The sequence below is a fragment of the Sinohyriopsis cumingii genome, chromosome 2, assembly GCF_028554795.1.
Source record: "Sinohyriopsis cumingii isolate HCF-2022 chromosome 2, ASM2855479v2, whole genome shotgun sequence".
Classification (NCBI taxonomy): Eukaryota; Metazoa; Mollusca; class Bivalvia; order Unionida; family Unionidae; genus Sinohyriopsis; species Sinohyriopsis cumingii.
This window is the reverse complement of record NC_142962.1, coordinates 31,372,103-31,389,762: the sequence shown is the minus strand read 5'-3', so window position 1 is coordinate 31,389,762 and position 17,660 is coordinate 31,372,103. Positions and strand designations below refer to the sequence as shown.

Below are 17,660 nucleotides of genomic sequence, written 5' to 3'. Positions count from 1 at the left end.
TTTTGTAATGATTGGTTTTCGACCAAGGAATCTGGAGATCGTTGTTTGTCGTCGATCGGATATTACGTTATTTTCGATGATCTTAGTTCAGTTATGTTAGAGATATAATCTGGAGAAAGACCGTTTAAAGACTTATATGTCATGATTCCTTTAAAATAAAGAATACGTTTTTGTATAGGTAGCCATTTCATACGTGAAAACAACACGTTTGAGGGAGTCATAACAGGAAGTTTCAGTATTATTCGGGCTGCCCTTTTCTGGAGTCTATCAATTCTGGACAGATTATAATTTGATGTGTTTCCCCATATGGTACAGCCGTAATCTATCAGTTGTAGTATATAACCCGAAAAATAAATTTCAAGTGATTGTGGAGGTAGAAATTTTGAAAGCAATTTTAATAGAGTTATTCTTTTGACTACCATTGCACATAAGTGATCGATATGCGCATTTCAGCTGAGGTGTTGATCAATGTAGATACCAAGAAGTTTTTGATTTTTGACAATAGATACGTCTAAGCCATTTTGAGTTAGAAGTAAATCCATGTTAGTAGATAGACGCTGCCTTGTTCCAATTGTCATACATTTCGTTTTAGAGATGTTGATATGCATTTTGTTTAGATGACACCAAACTGATATATTGTTGAGGTTGGTTTGAAGTTTATTTTTAATGGAGTCTAGAGATTTATCGGATAAATGCAATGTCGAGTCGTCAGCGAAAAGATCTGTGTTAGCGTGCGCTGGATACAAGGCTAAGTCATTGATAAATAGTAGAAAAAGAAGAGGCCCTAATATAGATCCTTGAGGAACACCACTTAAGATATGACTTGGTTCGGATATATGTTTACCCGTGCAAACAACCTGTTGTCTGTTTGTGAGATACGACGTGAACCAGGCAACTGAGTTTGGAGAAAACTTGTAGGTTGAAAGTTTTTTAATGAGCACCGAATGATCAACCAAATCGAATGCTTTTTTAAAATCAATGAAGATTGCACCAGTAAGTTCACCTGATTCTACTGCTAGTAGCCAATGGTCTATAAGTTTTTTCATTGCAGTCTGACATGAATGATTCTTTCGAAAACCTGATTGTGATCTATGAAGGAGTTAGTACTTGTCAAGATATCTGAAAATATGCTTGCTGACATGTTTTTCCATAATTTTTGAAAGTACGGATAGAACAGATATGGGTCGATAGTTGGATGGGTCATTTTTTTTCATTTCCCTTATAAATTGCGAATACTTTTGCTAACTTCAATGACTCCGGGAATTTATTGGAAGTGATACTACAGTTAATTATTTCTTTCAACGACTCTGAGATTGATAAAGCCGACATTTTCAGAGTTTTGGGGTGAATTCCATCTAGACCAGCTGATTTGTTTGTGTCAAGTTTTTTTTATAATATCAAAAGTGTCATTTATTGTTATTAAGGGAATGTTGAAACTAACATGATCGGGTACCCTTTCATTCACGAATTTAGTAAGTTTGTCTAAATTAGGCTCTGTTTTCTAAGATCTGTCAAGCGTTTGGGAGATATTAGTAAAAAAAGTGGTTCAGCTGGTTTGCAATATCGAGCTCTTCAGTATATTTAGTGCCATCAGCTATAATTTCACATGCAGCTAGAGGCGCAGGTTTCGTTGAAGTTAGATTTCGTAAGTGATTCCAGATGGATCTGTTATCGGAGTTTGATGTGATGGCTTCTTTGAAAAAGGAGCGTTTGTGTTTTACAATGATTGATTTGACTTTGTTTCGCCATAAACGATAGTTTGTGAAGTCTTTATGTTTATGGTAGTAGTTTCGTTTGCGTTGTGCCTATGCGATTTCGTTAGTATACCATTCTGGTTGTTTTGATCGTTTAATTCTCTTGATGCGTATGTGGGCGTGTTTATTTAGGATAGTAAGAAAACAGTGATTCCAGTTAAACAAGCCATAATCTGGGTCTATGTTAGGGAAATATATTGCGTTAATGATTTGTGATAGTTCGGAGAGAAATTCATTTTCAGAAAAGTTTTTGAAGCATCTGTACTGCATGTAGGAGTGTAAGTTATTTTTCTTTGCGCTCTGTTGCTTACGAGTTGCACATATAGGATAGTGATGACTAATAGGGAAACATGGTACGTTTATCTCGTAGAGATTGGTTGGATGGGTAGTGTAGATGTGGTCGATCAGAGTAGAAGTACAGGCTGTTACTCTTGTTGGAGCATATATTACCTGTGTAAGGTCGTGCAGTTGAATCATATGTAGCCATTTAGTGTTAGTATCAGAGATGAGGTCAATATTAAAGTCTCCCATGATAATTACTTCATTGTTGGAAGATAAAGCAGCCTCTAACTCGTGTTTAAATTGGTCAGTCCATGAGGGGAGGGAGTTTGGGGGTCGGTAGGCTGAGGAGATATAGAGTGATTTGCTACTGCTAAGACTATTGCACATTACCCTGTCATATGCCAAAACTATTGCACTTTACGATATCATATGCTAAGACTACTGCACATTACCTATCATATGCCAAGACTAGTGCACATTACCCTATCATATGCCAAGACTAGTGCACATTACCTTGTCATATGAAAAGACTATTGCACATTACCCTGTCATATGCCAAGACTATTGCACATTACCCTGTCATATGCTAAGACTACTGCACGTTACCCTATCATATGCTAAGACTATTGCACATTACCCTATCATATGCTAAGACTATTGCACATTACCCTGTCATATGCCAAGACTAGTGCACATTACCCTATCATATGCTAAGACTAGTGCACATTACCCTATCATATGCTAAGACTAGTGCACATTACCCTATCATATGCTAAGACTACTGCAGTTTACTATATCATATGCGAAGACTAGTGCACATTTCCAGTCGACAAATTACATGAGTACACTTCTATGGCTCATGCAAGAGTAACACTGAAAATTTATATTACATACATAAAATCGTAATATACGTCATACGGATAGCCAACATATGTCTTATTAAAACTATAAGTTCATAATCTGCGATGAATAAGATAAATTGTAGCGTATATAACACATTTATACTGTATGCCATTACAGACATATCAAATCTACTTCTTACAAAAGCTTCCACGGAAGATGCAAATTTTACTTTGATGCTAAAACTCAGACTGACCATGGAGTAATTTGGTGATGTATCTTGAAGCTAAAATGCAAACTGAGTGGACGGAACACTTGACACGAGAAATTCTCGTTTAGTCTTCAGTATTTGCTTGAATGACGTGAAATTAGTTTCATATAAGTATAATGATAAAATGTGAGATATTTTGTTTAAATTAAATTTTGAAATTGGGTTTTGGTGAAGAATAATATTATTAATATTTTAATGTATACATGACCCGACAACTATGTATGTATGTATGTATGTATGTATGTATGTATGTATGTATGTATGTATGTATATATCTATATGTATGTATGTATGTTCTATTTTTTTTTTAAGTGAGTCAAAGTTTATCCATGATTACCATTTAAATATATTAGTTGTCATATCATCGAGGCTTCATGACTTTTCTGGACTAAAACTCGCAAGAATTAAACGGATTGGAGATAAATTGAGAAGGTATTTGAGTTTGTGCGTGCAAACAAGATAATGGGTGGCGTAAATCGTAACACACACACACACACACACACGCGTAGAAAGCAATCTGAACAGCCATTACATCTTAGGTGCAGTGTGTGTGAATTTTATTCCATGAATCGATAAATGTATATATTGAATTTAGAGAAACAACATTAAGCTCTAATTCAACAAGCTACTTTCAAAACGTTTCGTCTATCACCAGTTCCAGATGATATATTTTAATAAATCGAAACTCGCCTTCACATAACAACATGCGTTCTGAATTTTAAACGCTCCTCTGTAAATGTATTTATATAAATCATAAAACTGAAAAGTAAACAATGAAGCCATCGAATGAAATCATAACTTCCCAGTCGCACATCCTTAATAAAGATAGCAAAGGAAATTAAAATCCGAAGTTGCTTTGACTTCCTGACTAAACTCTTGTTGTGTAACATACCGGTGCATCAGCTATCAATGTCAAACTTACTGACTGAGTTGTGATATAAAATATTGTTGCTGTTCTCAGCGCAAGATGGACTATGTATGCATTCAGGAAAACCATGTAAGAATCCCCAACCCACGGGACGCCATGGGATGCTACTGGCTACTTTATCACATATCCACATTGGCCGAGCCAGAGACTTGAACCCAAGCTTACAGAGGTGAGATGGCACTGATTGGTAAAGGGGAACATTTTGGTCCACTTAGCTACCTGGGTCCTCAAAACGAAAGTTAAAATAAACAAAATGTTGTTGAATAGATAGAATCATGTCCATTTAGATACTGAAGATCATAGTATGTGGAAATAATCACTGTACTTGCCTCATTTTCTTACTATGAATTAAATTTGGTAAATAATCAATAAACATGTGATTGCTGTGTAGAGATACATTATTAAGATCGAACAGTGTACAAATGGTACGTTGATGAAACTTTACGATCAGATAAACCATAAATAAAAACGAAACTCATTGGAAAGATCAGAAACGAAGAAAAATAATAAAGGGGTCAAATAATTCATTGATGAAGATGGCAGTTTGTAGTTTTAGTTTACTGCAGGCTAACAGTCAAGATATATAACATATATTTAATCTCTAAATAATGCGAAACTGAGAAAAATTATGACGCGCTTCTGAGTTTATTTATTACCATGAGATTGTTTTATAATTACTTATGAAATTTATATCGTGTGTAAAATTGATTTCAAGGAAATATCAGTGACATAAAAACATCACTTGAATCCGCTGATGCAGTTTGTTTATGTAGCTTTGTTAATGCTCTGAGCCTTTCAGTGGGAAGCCACCCTTGCAGGCCTCTTGGATTGGGTTGTATAATAGTTGATGTTTATCTTTACATAACCAATAATTCTAGTTACGTGGTACTATGCACAGTCGAGGCATTCATTGCACCACACCCCCAGCATCCCCCCCACACTTACACTTCATACTATGATAATCCATACTACCTCATGAGTATTATGGAAACTCTATGTTTCAAACTTGATGGGTTGGAGTTGACCAATTGTCCAACAGTGTATAATTTGTTTAAGTTCAGTACAGGCTAGAGAGCCAGAACGTTTTTTGCCTTTATTCCTGCCTTTTAGATCGTTTTCTCCTGTCATGACTGCGTCTAGTGTTTCATTGAATTCAAAACATTTTGTCACAGAATAGCTATAGTTATTTGTTTTCAGGTACAGTTGAAAACTTTCAAGCATTCCTATCGTACCGCTTTCTTCATATTCATCTCCATCCTCTGGTACGAATGTTTACCAGACAACTAGCTAGGTGAGAGTCATGATTTGGGTGTAGGGTAGGTGGTGGTGGAGGATTTCATGAACTTCCTTGCACTAGCCTTTGGTCGTTAGGTATGGCCTTAAAAGTCTTGTGTGCTTGCAGAGTGTGTTGGGTAGTTTTCTGTGTTTCGTTTCCTTTCACAAACTTATTCACGTAAATTCTTTTGAAGTCTTTTTGAAGCTATAATTGAAATCAAACTCAGCAGATGATTTATTTACACAACGAATTTGTTCCATTGACAATCATAGATCACGTTATGCACCACGATAGTCGCGTGTTGAAAGAGAGATATGTTCGACCGTGCTCCGCATTGAAAAATATGATCATAAACATATATAAATGTGTAACAAATAGAATCTGAAACTTGTTTTCATTTGGGATGAAACTCGTTGAACAATACCACGTGCTACACGTGCTACACGCTGCAAGTAACTCATGGCAAATGTGACATTATTCAACTAGTTTCACATATTGCTGATATAATATACCCTCGTGTAACATCTTGTGTATATTTGTTGACCGAATTCTAATTTTTTTTTCAGCATATAGAAAAGCCATTCCTGGAAGCAGTCAAAATCACATTGGGGGATAGATATTCGGATAACATGGATGTTATCTATAAAATTTTTATCAGTTTCCTGTTGAAACATTTAGAGCAAGGAATGACTGAGACAAACTGTGTCACTTGATAATTCTAGAGATTTCTAGTGAAAACTAGAGCACGAATTCACTTCTGTGATGTAAGAAAAATTCTTTGCGAGATTATTTGAACTTCAATATGGCATAAATAAATGGACATTTCCATTTTGAGCCATCTTCACCATGAAACGTTGGAATTATTATTTGCAGAGAAGACAATCGGCATCTTGCATGTATTTCACGTAGATGTGTGACTAAAATGTGGTGTTACATGTACTAAAGGAATTGCTTCATAAAGCTTTCCGACACAATGATTTTTGAAACAAACAAACTAATACAAAATTGAGTGAAAGACCTCGGGGATGTGATTTTACCGTACTTTGTAATTTGTAATTACTATGCTTTAATACCAATTTCCGTAAGTGTATCGTTTTCTTTGATGTCTACTGTTAGGGAAAAGAACTTCCAGATTCATCCAGATTGAGACATTGTCAGTAGTTGTTACATCATATTATATGCTGTTAACCGAGGTAGAGACTTGTGACTTACGGTTTCACTTTTCGTATCAAGAAAATTTAAGTTTTATGACATTTAATTCGTAACACTTGATACCTTTCTGTCTGCACTCTGTTTTACTTAGAAGATATCGTTTCTGTGCCCAATTACAATCTCTAACAGCACACCAAGAAATGAATGCATGTGTAACACGGACGTGGGTGCCTTCACAAGTTAGTTTAGTCTTAATATTAACATAATTTGAATAGGTTTTTGTTAACAGATATGTGAGTTTTGCAATCATTAATAGGGTTTTACAATAGCAATGAAAAATCATTCTAGCAACGTAATTATCTTCAACCTGCTAAGATATTGCCATAACAATTTGCTTCGCACGCCTTTAAGACGTCTATACTGTGTCAAAATGCCGTGGATGGTTGTTTAAAATCACCATGTTAATATATTTTAAATTTTTGACAGAATTATATTGCGACAAAACTGGCAATTCGCATTACTTTCAACTCGGAAAATTCGCTCGGTACACCCAAAATATCATAAAGACACAATACGTTATAAATTTGATTAACTTATGTGATTTGGAATGACTAATGAAATTATGTCCATGTGTATGCCTTCTTCAAAATGAGATAAAGTCTTTTGAAGTTTATCAGCAACAATAACAAAATTTGGACTAAGATATTGACGTTGTTTTCTGGACAAGAAACAATACTCAGTTTGTTAGATTTCTTTAATTTATAGAACAGCGCAATTGTTTCTCTTTTTATCCAAGACAGTGAAAAAAATATCGATGTGATATTTGACTAGATCCTTTATTTGTGAACCAATATTGACATTGAATTTTGGCAATTAACTTATGAAATACTATCACTAAATCGCAAGCTTTCGTATACCACTGTCTTTCTGCTTCATTTGAGAATAACATTCTGCATGAAAGTAAGATGGCTTGAAGGTTCACTCAAAAACATTCTCTTTACGTAATGCATAAAATTAGAGTAGTATTGCAAAATTTGATGATTTAAAAATACTCTTTATGAAAATATTTTAAGGATATGCATTTCCAAATTTGAAATCACCTGATAACTTGAATGATTCTGATTGGCTACTTTTAATGTAAGCGGTGGGCTTAGTTGATAAATTATCAGCAGTAGATAGCGACTATAAATTAAGAAAACCCTCCATTACTTATTGTATTGTGCTGCATGGAACAAAATCATAATGTATTATGTTAGAAAAAAAAAAAAAACACTGGTGGGAAAAAGTCCTACACCTCCTGCGTTCAGATATCCTTGAGATTAGGAAAAAGGCGTTTATCGCGACAATTCAGTGCCGTCTTAAGGCATGGGCACACTGGACGGTTGCCCAGGGCCTCACGCTTCTAGGGGCATCATGCTGCCCATATTGTTAATGAATATTGAAAGATCTTTTGGCAATTTAATTTGCTTTAAAAGTGCAGTGGGAAACACGTTTCCCAATTTTAAAAAATAGTGACATCTAGCGGAATTCCTGTGAGTGGATAGGGCCGGTAGGGGGCCCCAGTGCATTGCTTTGTCCAGAGCCTACAATGTTGTTAAGACGGCCCTGAGACAACTGATACTTGACGGGTGTGATTTAGTTATTACCATTACACTCAATCAATAGAGTGTGAATTTTGATAACGAGACCATATTTACCCAAACTGCAAATGCACACTTTATTCATTTGATTGATTGATATTGATATTGATATTGATATTTTATTGAGTGTATTACACTTTTGAAGGTAGATAAGGTTGTAGGTCATACACAAATCTCCTTTTAGCTACCCCGGGACAGTGAAAGCACCACATCTTATACTTTGCTTTTCAGACCTCGAGTAAATTATATGCCACGCGCCTTTATTGCCAATATGTTGCCATCCTGGTACAGATGCGTAATGAACAATGTACAGAAAAACACCCTGCCTTATTATATCAAAGCTAAATCTGCACGTCATTTTAAGTCTCCGTTCGGATTCTCCCATTTTTCTTCATCCTGGTGTACCGTTGTTCAAAATATTTAGTCACCAATATTCTTTAGGAGAGCAACACAATCATGTCATGAAATTATCAAGGTTTGAGATTATTTTTGAGGGAATTTAGCTCTAGATACTTAGAAAGACAGTGATCCATTTTTAAACAACGCAAACTACTTTAGTTTCAGTTTCAGTATTTACTTTCAATGAGAATGTTCTGATTTTTCTTGCAATAATGTGTATTAAATATTTTGTCTTATAAACTTCTCAGATGTAAACATTTCTTGACATGTTACGCAGCGTAATATTTGTTAGTGTTAACCCCTAGTGGATTTAACGATGCATTCATGATCTCAGCGTGGCAGGTTCATATTAGCGCAATGACCCATGTCTTACAATATTAGATCTTCATACCAAATAATTAAATTTATTACGAAATTAATAATTAATTAAATGTATCACAAGATATAGGAAACCTCCCTTTCTCACTAATCACAGTAATCAAAATTTCAACTATATAAGCAAACGTCGTGTAATGCAGCACCTTTCATGCAACCAATATTCATTATTCTGATACTTCTCGCAAAACCAAATAATGTTACTCACACAATATGCTGTATCTTCGTGGTAGATTATTTCAATCTGTCGATGGATCATTTCTTCAAAGATAAAACTGATATGCAATACTAATACGCATACAGGTGTTCTATAATCACATAAACATACTTACATGAATTGAAAACATTTGTATGACAATTTGGAGCAACAGTTAGGTTATCACCCACAGTAATATTGGGGCTTGTATGACTGGGATCAGCTATATGAGCAAAAAGATGTGCATTTTTAAGAAACTGCGTAAATTGCCTCCCCTCAACCAAGCTGTCCTGTCCTCATTAGAGCAACAATTTTATCAGCGATGGCAGTATTTCAGAAGAATAACGCATCCTTATACCATCATTTTCTTGACCTTAATGAATCGAAGCACTTGCTGGTTCTTCGGTAATGGAGGTTACAATTGTGTATTTTCAGCATAGATAAGAGGGTGATATTTTGGGAGAATGTTAGAATCATGGAAAGATGATAAATCATTTCCACATTGTGATGGAACATGATTCGATATTCAGGATGTTGTTCTTACTAATTCGCTTTTGAATGAAGCTTAATTTTGACAAGAACCATTCACACATTTTCTGTGTCGGTATATAATTGCAATAAATTAGTACTAATCCATCCATACAGTGTTTTCTTATTTACTTTGTTTGGGTATTCCAAAAATGGCTTTTCAGCGTCGTCAGCCACACATGTCGGGAAACACATATAATCAAATAAGCATTAATCAGTGCTCTGAACAAACGTTTTACATTTAGCGCATCAAGCAGACTGTTCCAAATGTTTGTAAGCCATAAGACAAGATGATGTTACCGCTGATCGATTAGATCGTCTGTCTGTCCGTCCGTCTATCCATCCATCCATCTCTGTATATATATAATAGTTTCTCAGATTAAGTGTTCTGTATTGTAAAACACCAAATTCTCCCTCACGTTTGTGTTTAGTCCTGTTTTCCGGGCTGTAGCAAATACGCGTTTGTTTTATCTGTATACCAAATGAACTAAAAGCCATAAATTTCACTGTTCTTCCAATCTAACTGAAGTTTGGAGGAAGGAAATGATTGGTTAAAATAGCTATCTGACATAAACTATTGTTTGAAATAATCAAGATGTTAGGTTTAAATGACGTTCAAATATTCAGTTTAGAATTAAGAGGTGCCACCCCATAATTCAGTCACTGACGTCGAACGTAATTCTGTTCTTTTTAGCGAGTGCTCCACAAGTAATGATGTGATAAATTCGAACAAATACATTAATAACTAATCTAATAACAACAACATTAACGCTTGGCGCACAAACTTATTTGAGAAGGAATACAGAGAGGCTGTCCTACTTTTTAAGCAGATCTGAGAAGAAAAAGAGTGCATAGGTTAAAAATAAGTGAATATTGGTGATCAAATGAGGCTCTGGAATGCTTTAAGGACGAACTTGGGCTGAAGACAATCTGACATAGCAAGGTGTTAGCTTCTTATGGTTACGATGGTGACGTCATTAACTCTTGTCTTCCTGCTTTGGGTTGAATTCGGATTGTCCTCGTATGTTTCAGATCATCATTGGGTTAATTTGTACACGTGAAATATATTTAGGTTTTTCAGCTCGAGGGATACATTGCTCATAATATGACGGAACGTCGATATTTGGTTTTACTAGAAGCCAACTATGTTTATAACCAATATCTTTCAAGATTCAGTATTTTTCAGATGATTTGGCACATACGACGTTTTGCACGTAAATGTGGCATTGGGGCTTTAAAAGTAATATGACGTTCACTAGCAAATCTGTATATTGTCTCAGTCTGTATCTCATTTGCATCTTTAAGGAAAGGTCTCACATTTCCCTGTCTCACTACTCCTGCCCTCAAGCCCATGAAGTAACAAAGTCAAGTTTATCTTGAGTTATCTTATCAAGCTTACTGTCTAGATGTATTACTCATTTCTCAAGATATTAGTTTTGATCTCACAATATCACATTTTCTCCCTTATTTCTCTATTCATTTTGTGTACTTGAGTGCTAATATTAGACTAGATTAAGTTTAAGGCACTTAACTCGTGATAGATAGCCTGCACAGCCTTTCCAATGTCCAATCCAGGTTCATCTATGGGTTGAAAAGCAGGTCTAGTAAGACGGACATTCCCTGAATAGAAAAAAAAATAATCTTTCCCGTTTTTCTTTTACCCCGTAAGTAACCCCTACAAGTAAGAGATTCATTACGACTGATTCACTAATGACCAGTAATACGGCTAACACCAGGAAAAGTGTCCAAGTCGCACTTACTGCTCCTTTCTCCAGCTGTAAGGCACTAATCATTGCATTCCTCCTTGATGGCTGGACGAAGTACCTTATTTCTAACATTAACCATATTCAAACCCACATTAGTCAACATATATGTTAACATCATCATGTATTGTTTTTGGCATTATTATTTTTCTTTGCGAATTTTTTAAACTGTTTCAGCTTTTAAATGAAACGTTTATAACTGGTATGTATGTATAGACTTCTCGCGGAAGCTCAACACAATAATGGTGATGTGGTGCCATTTAAAAGCTATGTAAGCTGACAAATGATACGTTTACGAAATGTTCTACTGACCATAACACACCATCTAGTTCCTTTGAAATAATATTCTTTTCAGTCCTAAACATTTAACTTTAAACGTTTGCAAATCAAATTTGCATTACCTTACTTGTTTAAATCTTCATACCCGGATATTTTGTATTTTATTTCTTGAATTTCGTAGAAGATAAAAATTGTATTATATGTACTTCAAATCCATAAAAGAAACTGAAATAAAAGTTCAGAAACTCTTTTTTATTATAAACCTTTACAATATTTGTTATACCGTTAATGGATATTTCTGAGCATTTATCAGATATTTTACTTTCAGTATTTCCGTAGTTTGTTTAGCTTAAACAGATTCTACAAGAGTTATCTTTACAATGCCAACATGCATCACATTCAACTTTCACTTTAAACGTTTGTCACTCAGTTCGTCAATATATTTAAGAAATTTGTTGTACTTTTTTCCAAGTTTATAGTTTCCAATATTTAAATATTTATATTCAGTCAAATCTCATGAATTGTAGTTATCATATTATCCCTTCCACTTTACTAAAATGAAATTCCAACGTGTCTGTATTCTAAACATCGTTTTAGAACATATTAATCTTCTTGGTTTTTATATGATTTGATATATTTATTCATTAAAATTTAGTTCCAATTCTTTGCCCAAAAAAGTTTTCTTATTATTTCGATAATAGAACCAATTGTATCGTTTATTTATCTACTTGTTCAGCTGTCATACATCTATGTAAATCATATCAAACGTATGGATGATTTTCAATAGTTTCATACCAATATAACCGTTTCACGTATTGCTATATAATTATTCTTAGCTGTAATATATATATATATATATATATATATATATATATATATATATATATATATATATATATATATATATATATATATATATATATATATATATATATATATATATATATATATATATATATATATATATAATGATATGTTCTGTTAAATCTTTCAGCAATTGGTTCTTTCTTTATTTGTTTATCAGTAAACATATATAGGCATAGTCATTGCCATAGCCAAAAATCTATAACAGTAATCTAGCAAAATAAGTAAGTTTATTTCTTTATAACTAGATATCGTTTTGGTAAAGGAAACTTTGGACAGGTCTTTAAATTAGCTTTTATATCATTGTCGGTACTTATGTTCAAATTGTTAAAATTGGTAAGTATTTTAATATTCACGAGTGAAGTAAGAAATGCAGCCTCGTGGTTAAATTTAGTTGTTACATCATTGAGCACTTATCTTTATAACCCTATTTTGTTCATATTCATTTGCAACAATTATTAAATTTAAAACAAATATCTGCTGACTTTTTATTATTTAAATATATTCTTTTTAAATGACTACTGACATTCATGGCTTATTTGTTTGGTTTATTTAACTGCCAATTTGTGAATGTAACGTTTATGTAAAGTTTATTGCAGTTTTTATTTTATCAGAAAGGAATCTAATGTTGTTCGTAGTAAATGCGGGATGACAACAATGTTATTCACTACATATGTGCATAGTTTAATTGCGTATGTGACTTTATCTAAAACATGAAAATTGTCGCATGCAGTGTTACAAGAGAGACATAAAACTTATATAAAAACACAGTTTTAAATATATAAGTCATGATGGATACATGTCACGTCACGAATTACTTGATATTGTAAGTAACCTTAGACTGTGGCTGTTGACGCAGATTGGACGGCTACACCTGGCTCCCTCTGGTAAGTGCTGTCTGGTTGATCAGGCGGCCGAGAAGACATGCTCCTGTTGCGATGGGCGATCGGAAAAGCAGCAGGTGTGAATACACTCGGAGCTGATAACTTGTATTTATATGGTTCATTCCTTTGGGCCACTTTCACTTGACCGAAGTAGCAGTGGAACTTGGCAGCTCCCTGGGCGACTGATCTAACCATTTTAAGATTCACTGCTCACCTGCAAATCATGATATAGGGACTAAAAAGGTGCACTAAATATTGCATGCTTCACCTTAAAAATGGTTTGAATCCGCGGCTGGCGGAATATCACCGCGGTGGTCACAAATCTTAGCCAATGGTTGTTTGTATGTTGGTTTTTAAGGTAGCTTTAACAATTTGCCAGTCATATTGCTAAGATGTATGCGATGTTGCAGTTTATAGTGATGTCTAGCACTAGGGCATCATGCCTCAGACATGTAGCATGATGTCGCACTCAGTCACATTATCTTGATTCCAGGCCGGCAAGTCCTAATACTAACCTCTTAATGTGGAGTGCCTTGCGAGAAGCTGTTAGTACCATTTTTATGAGTCTTTGGTATGACTCGGCCGTGGTTCGAACCCGAAGCGGACACTTTAACCATAAGGGAGACGCAAACGATACAAAGGGCACGCAATGTAACTTCAGTGCCTGGAACGTAAGCACACTAATAATCATTACATCAGCTGGTAGACCAGAGAGAAGAACAACTCTAGTGGGTAGAGAACTGGCTTCATTCAACATCAAAATAGCAACACTGAGTGGAACTCGCCTAGCTGTTCCTTTTGATGCTATAGCATGTTAATTTATATCACATTATGTTATATGATTAATTATAACACTTTATGCTATATGGAAATTTCATTACTCAATTCGTGTCTTCAGATCCCAATATGTCATACGTGCAATTTGTTTCTAAAATCATCTGAATATTTGTCCAATGTTCTTCCTAACAAGTTTTTAAATGAGTTTTCTTGTTCTTGACTTCGCACCATTTTATTCGTTCATTTTCTAAGCCAATATTCGTAGTATATCAATCAGATATTGATTTGTTTCCTTGTAAATCATTCTGTTTATTATTAAGAAAGGGACATAATTTAATTGTCCTACTTATTTATCTGATATAAAGTGAGCATATACTTTGCTTTCTTCAGTATGTATATTGAAATTTGAAGATAAACATTTAAGTTATCGGTCATGCAAATCATGGTCATGGATTAATCATAAATTTACCTATATATGGATACATTGACTTTATATTGATAGGTTAACATTTTGATATTCATGAAAGAAATGTTTCCGTGTTTCACTAAACTGTTGATTTAAATTTGTCTCTTTCAGAATACATGTTGGGAGTTTCATCAACTGGTTTTGCTTTATATTTGTAATTGCTTGATTAAAACAATGTTTCAATCTTTTCGAATCATTTTTACACAGTATCATGATTCCCTTTAATGACTGTCTGGGGGAATGTGTGATAATAATCATGGAAAAGTCCCCTTCGATTTCTATATATGTCATGTTCTAGTCGAATTGTTTCAGATGGTATTGTATCATATTACAAACACATATCATTAAGTACATAATCAGTACACAATCAATAAGTTAATTACATTTTACAATCGGATTCTAAACCAAAACTACTGGGGCAGTACGTATATGTTATTATCACTGTAATGCGATCTTAATTGCTAGATCACGTCGAGTTGTCAGCACCAGACAGCAACACGTGATCTAGCAATCAAGATCGCATGACTATAATCATGCTATTTTGGTTTTCTACCTTTAACTTTTCAGATAAAATAATAAAATCTGAAACATAACTGAAACTACAAAACAATTGCTTAAGATTTCAACATTTCTGATACGAACTTCATTTAAACTCATAAACCGAATTTCATATTTTGTTGAACAGCTGACATGTCTATGAATATCAGTTTTATCGTTGAAGCGTGTATGACAGGGGTTGGCCGACGCATTGCGGCAGCTACTCTATATATGTGATATTGTGAAACACTCTTGGAAAATTGCCAGGGAAATGACAGCAATTTTTCAGCATTATTTACAGCAGGATTGAACAAATTCTTGGAACTTTATGATACAGATTGCTTAAAGAGAATGATACTCATTTTATAGCCAACTTGTACAACTATATATATATATATATATATATATATATATATATATATATATATATATATATATATATATATATATATATATATATATATATATATATATATATCTGCCTCTTTCGTTCGGTTAAATGCATTTTTTTGAGCAGGTACTTGCATTAGATCATTCATTCATTTACTTATTAGTCGTTTTCCATCTATATTTGGCTTAAACAAGATCAGTTCCTATAGGTATATTCACTGTGATAATTAATCTTTTTTGATACTATTCCCATGCGTCTCTGCTTTTTATGTGTACATGCCGGTCGCAAATAAGTTCAGTGTACTTTTCCAATGATCCAGCTCTTTTAAATTGATATTTTACGAAAATAATGACACACAAAAAGTCACCTAATTAGATATAAATCAAATTTAACTGGCATGTTTAATTACAATTCTTTATTTTAGCAATCTCATCTTGGTACTCTCTGAACAACTCTTTTCCTACCAGGTTATATTTAATTAATTAGTAAGCCTGATATTAAATATGCGTTATCATGTATATGTTCTCTGATATTACAGAGGCAGAATGTTTATGTACACTTAATTTTCTGATATTAAATCTAATTTGTGGTAAATAATTATTTGTTGGGATGAAATATATTTTAATGATTATGTAAGAAACATAAATACATGAGAGTAGTTGCCGCAGAACAGAAACCGAGTGGGTTTTTTGACTAAATGAATAAGACAAACACAATGTGAGAAAGATGTGAAATTTATGAAATGAATTAATAAAGAAAGAAAAAAATATATGATGTAAAAAATATAATGATTCTCTCACGCTCTCAACATACGACTGACTCAAACCACACTACACAACATTTACACATTGAAAATAAACCAAAAATATTAAATCATTATGAAGTACAGATCCAAGAAACCTTTGGACTGCAGATACGCTTCAAACAGTATTTTACACTACAAGAGAGATTCACATAATCTCGAATATGAACTCCTGTTAAGATTGAAAATAATCTTATGAACACAACTAAGATTCAAAATAATCTTATGAAACACAACTAAGATTCAAAATAATCTTATGAACATAAAAATGCAATTGGAACAATAATTGAACCAAACGTATGCTTCTAGACCCCTTGCACAGTCGCACGATTCCTTGGGTTGGCCCACACTCTTATCGGCCGCTTGCATCCTTGATGGATCCACCACATGTACAGTCATACGTATACACACGTACAGACAGCATACATCACCCTTTTTAATTTGCTACGTCTACGTCCGTGGCACAAACATACGTACATATATACATACGTAACGACATCACGCAGCCTTAAACACTCTGGAAATTCCAGAGAGCTCTAAACAACTTTAGACAGCTTCAGACAGCTCTAGTCATATTCATAGTCACAATCACAGTGACAGTCACAATCAGCTACAATAAAACCAAATTGGTCATACTAATAGTTTCTGTATAATCTCTAGATATATGATAATACTTTAACCTCTAATAGTGACTTGTAATTCAAAGTTCAAATCTGCGTTGTAATAAATGCATTATTACGCGATAAGACATTACAAACCGAATAAGCTTCGCATATCAAATGAAATGTAAATTTAACACTTACCTCTATGGCTGGAGAACAATGGAGAGCGTACACTCCTTGACGTGATCCAAAACGACCAGTGTCAGTTTTAGAAATTGATCTTACTTAAATCCATAGGAGAGTGAGCGAAGGTCAGGGTAAAATACCCGTGCATATCATGTTATTAATGTTCCTTCGTCACAAGTAATTTCTGGCGAGGTACATGTTAATACAATCGCTTATCTGGAAAAATACGCATTCACCCTAGATAACGTTGTACGCACGTACAACGAGAAATAGTCAAATAGGTCTAAGGCAAAACCAAGTTATTTCTTTGCCTAATTCTGTGACAGTAGTTATTAAAAAATGCAAGGTTGATATACTTTTCTAATATTCTTTCATTTATATATAATAATAATAATAAATAATAATAATGAGGACTTTGTATTGCGCCTAATCTTTAGAAGCTCTAAGTGCTTTACAACATCAGACAAC

The 17,660-nt window shown here is 34.0% G+C and overlaps 1 protein-coding gene across 3 annotated transcripts in view; it reads left to right on the top strand.

Annotated features, from left to right (window-relative positions):
* LOC149804570 (globin-2-like) overlaps positions 1 to 9,751 on the top strand; it is a 57,142-nt gene extending 47,391 nt beyond the window's left edge. For all 3 annotated transcript variants that reach the window (XM_089941664.1, XM_089941679.1, XM_089941672.1), the window contains one exon: positions 5,918 to 9,751. In XM_089941664.1, the coding sequence (XP_089797790.1) occupies positions 5,918 to 6,064 (147 nt within the window). In that variant the 3' untranslated portion in view covers positions 6,065 to 9,751. The remainder of the gene's footprint in view (positions 1 to 5,917) is intronic.
* The last annotated feature ends 7,909 nt before the right edge of the window (positions 9,752 to 17,660 follow it).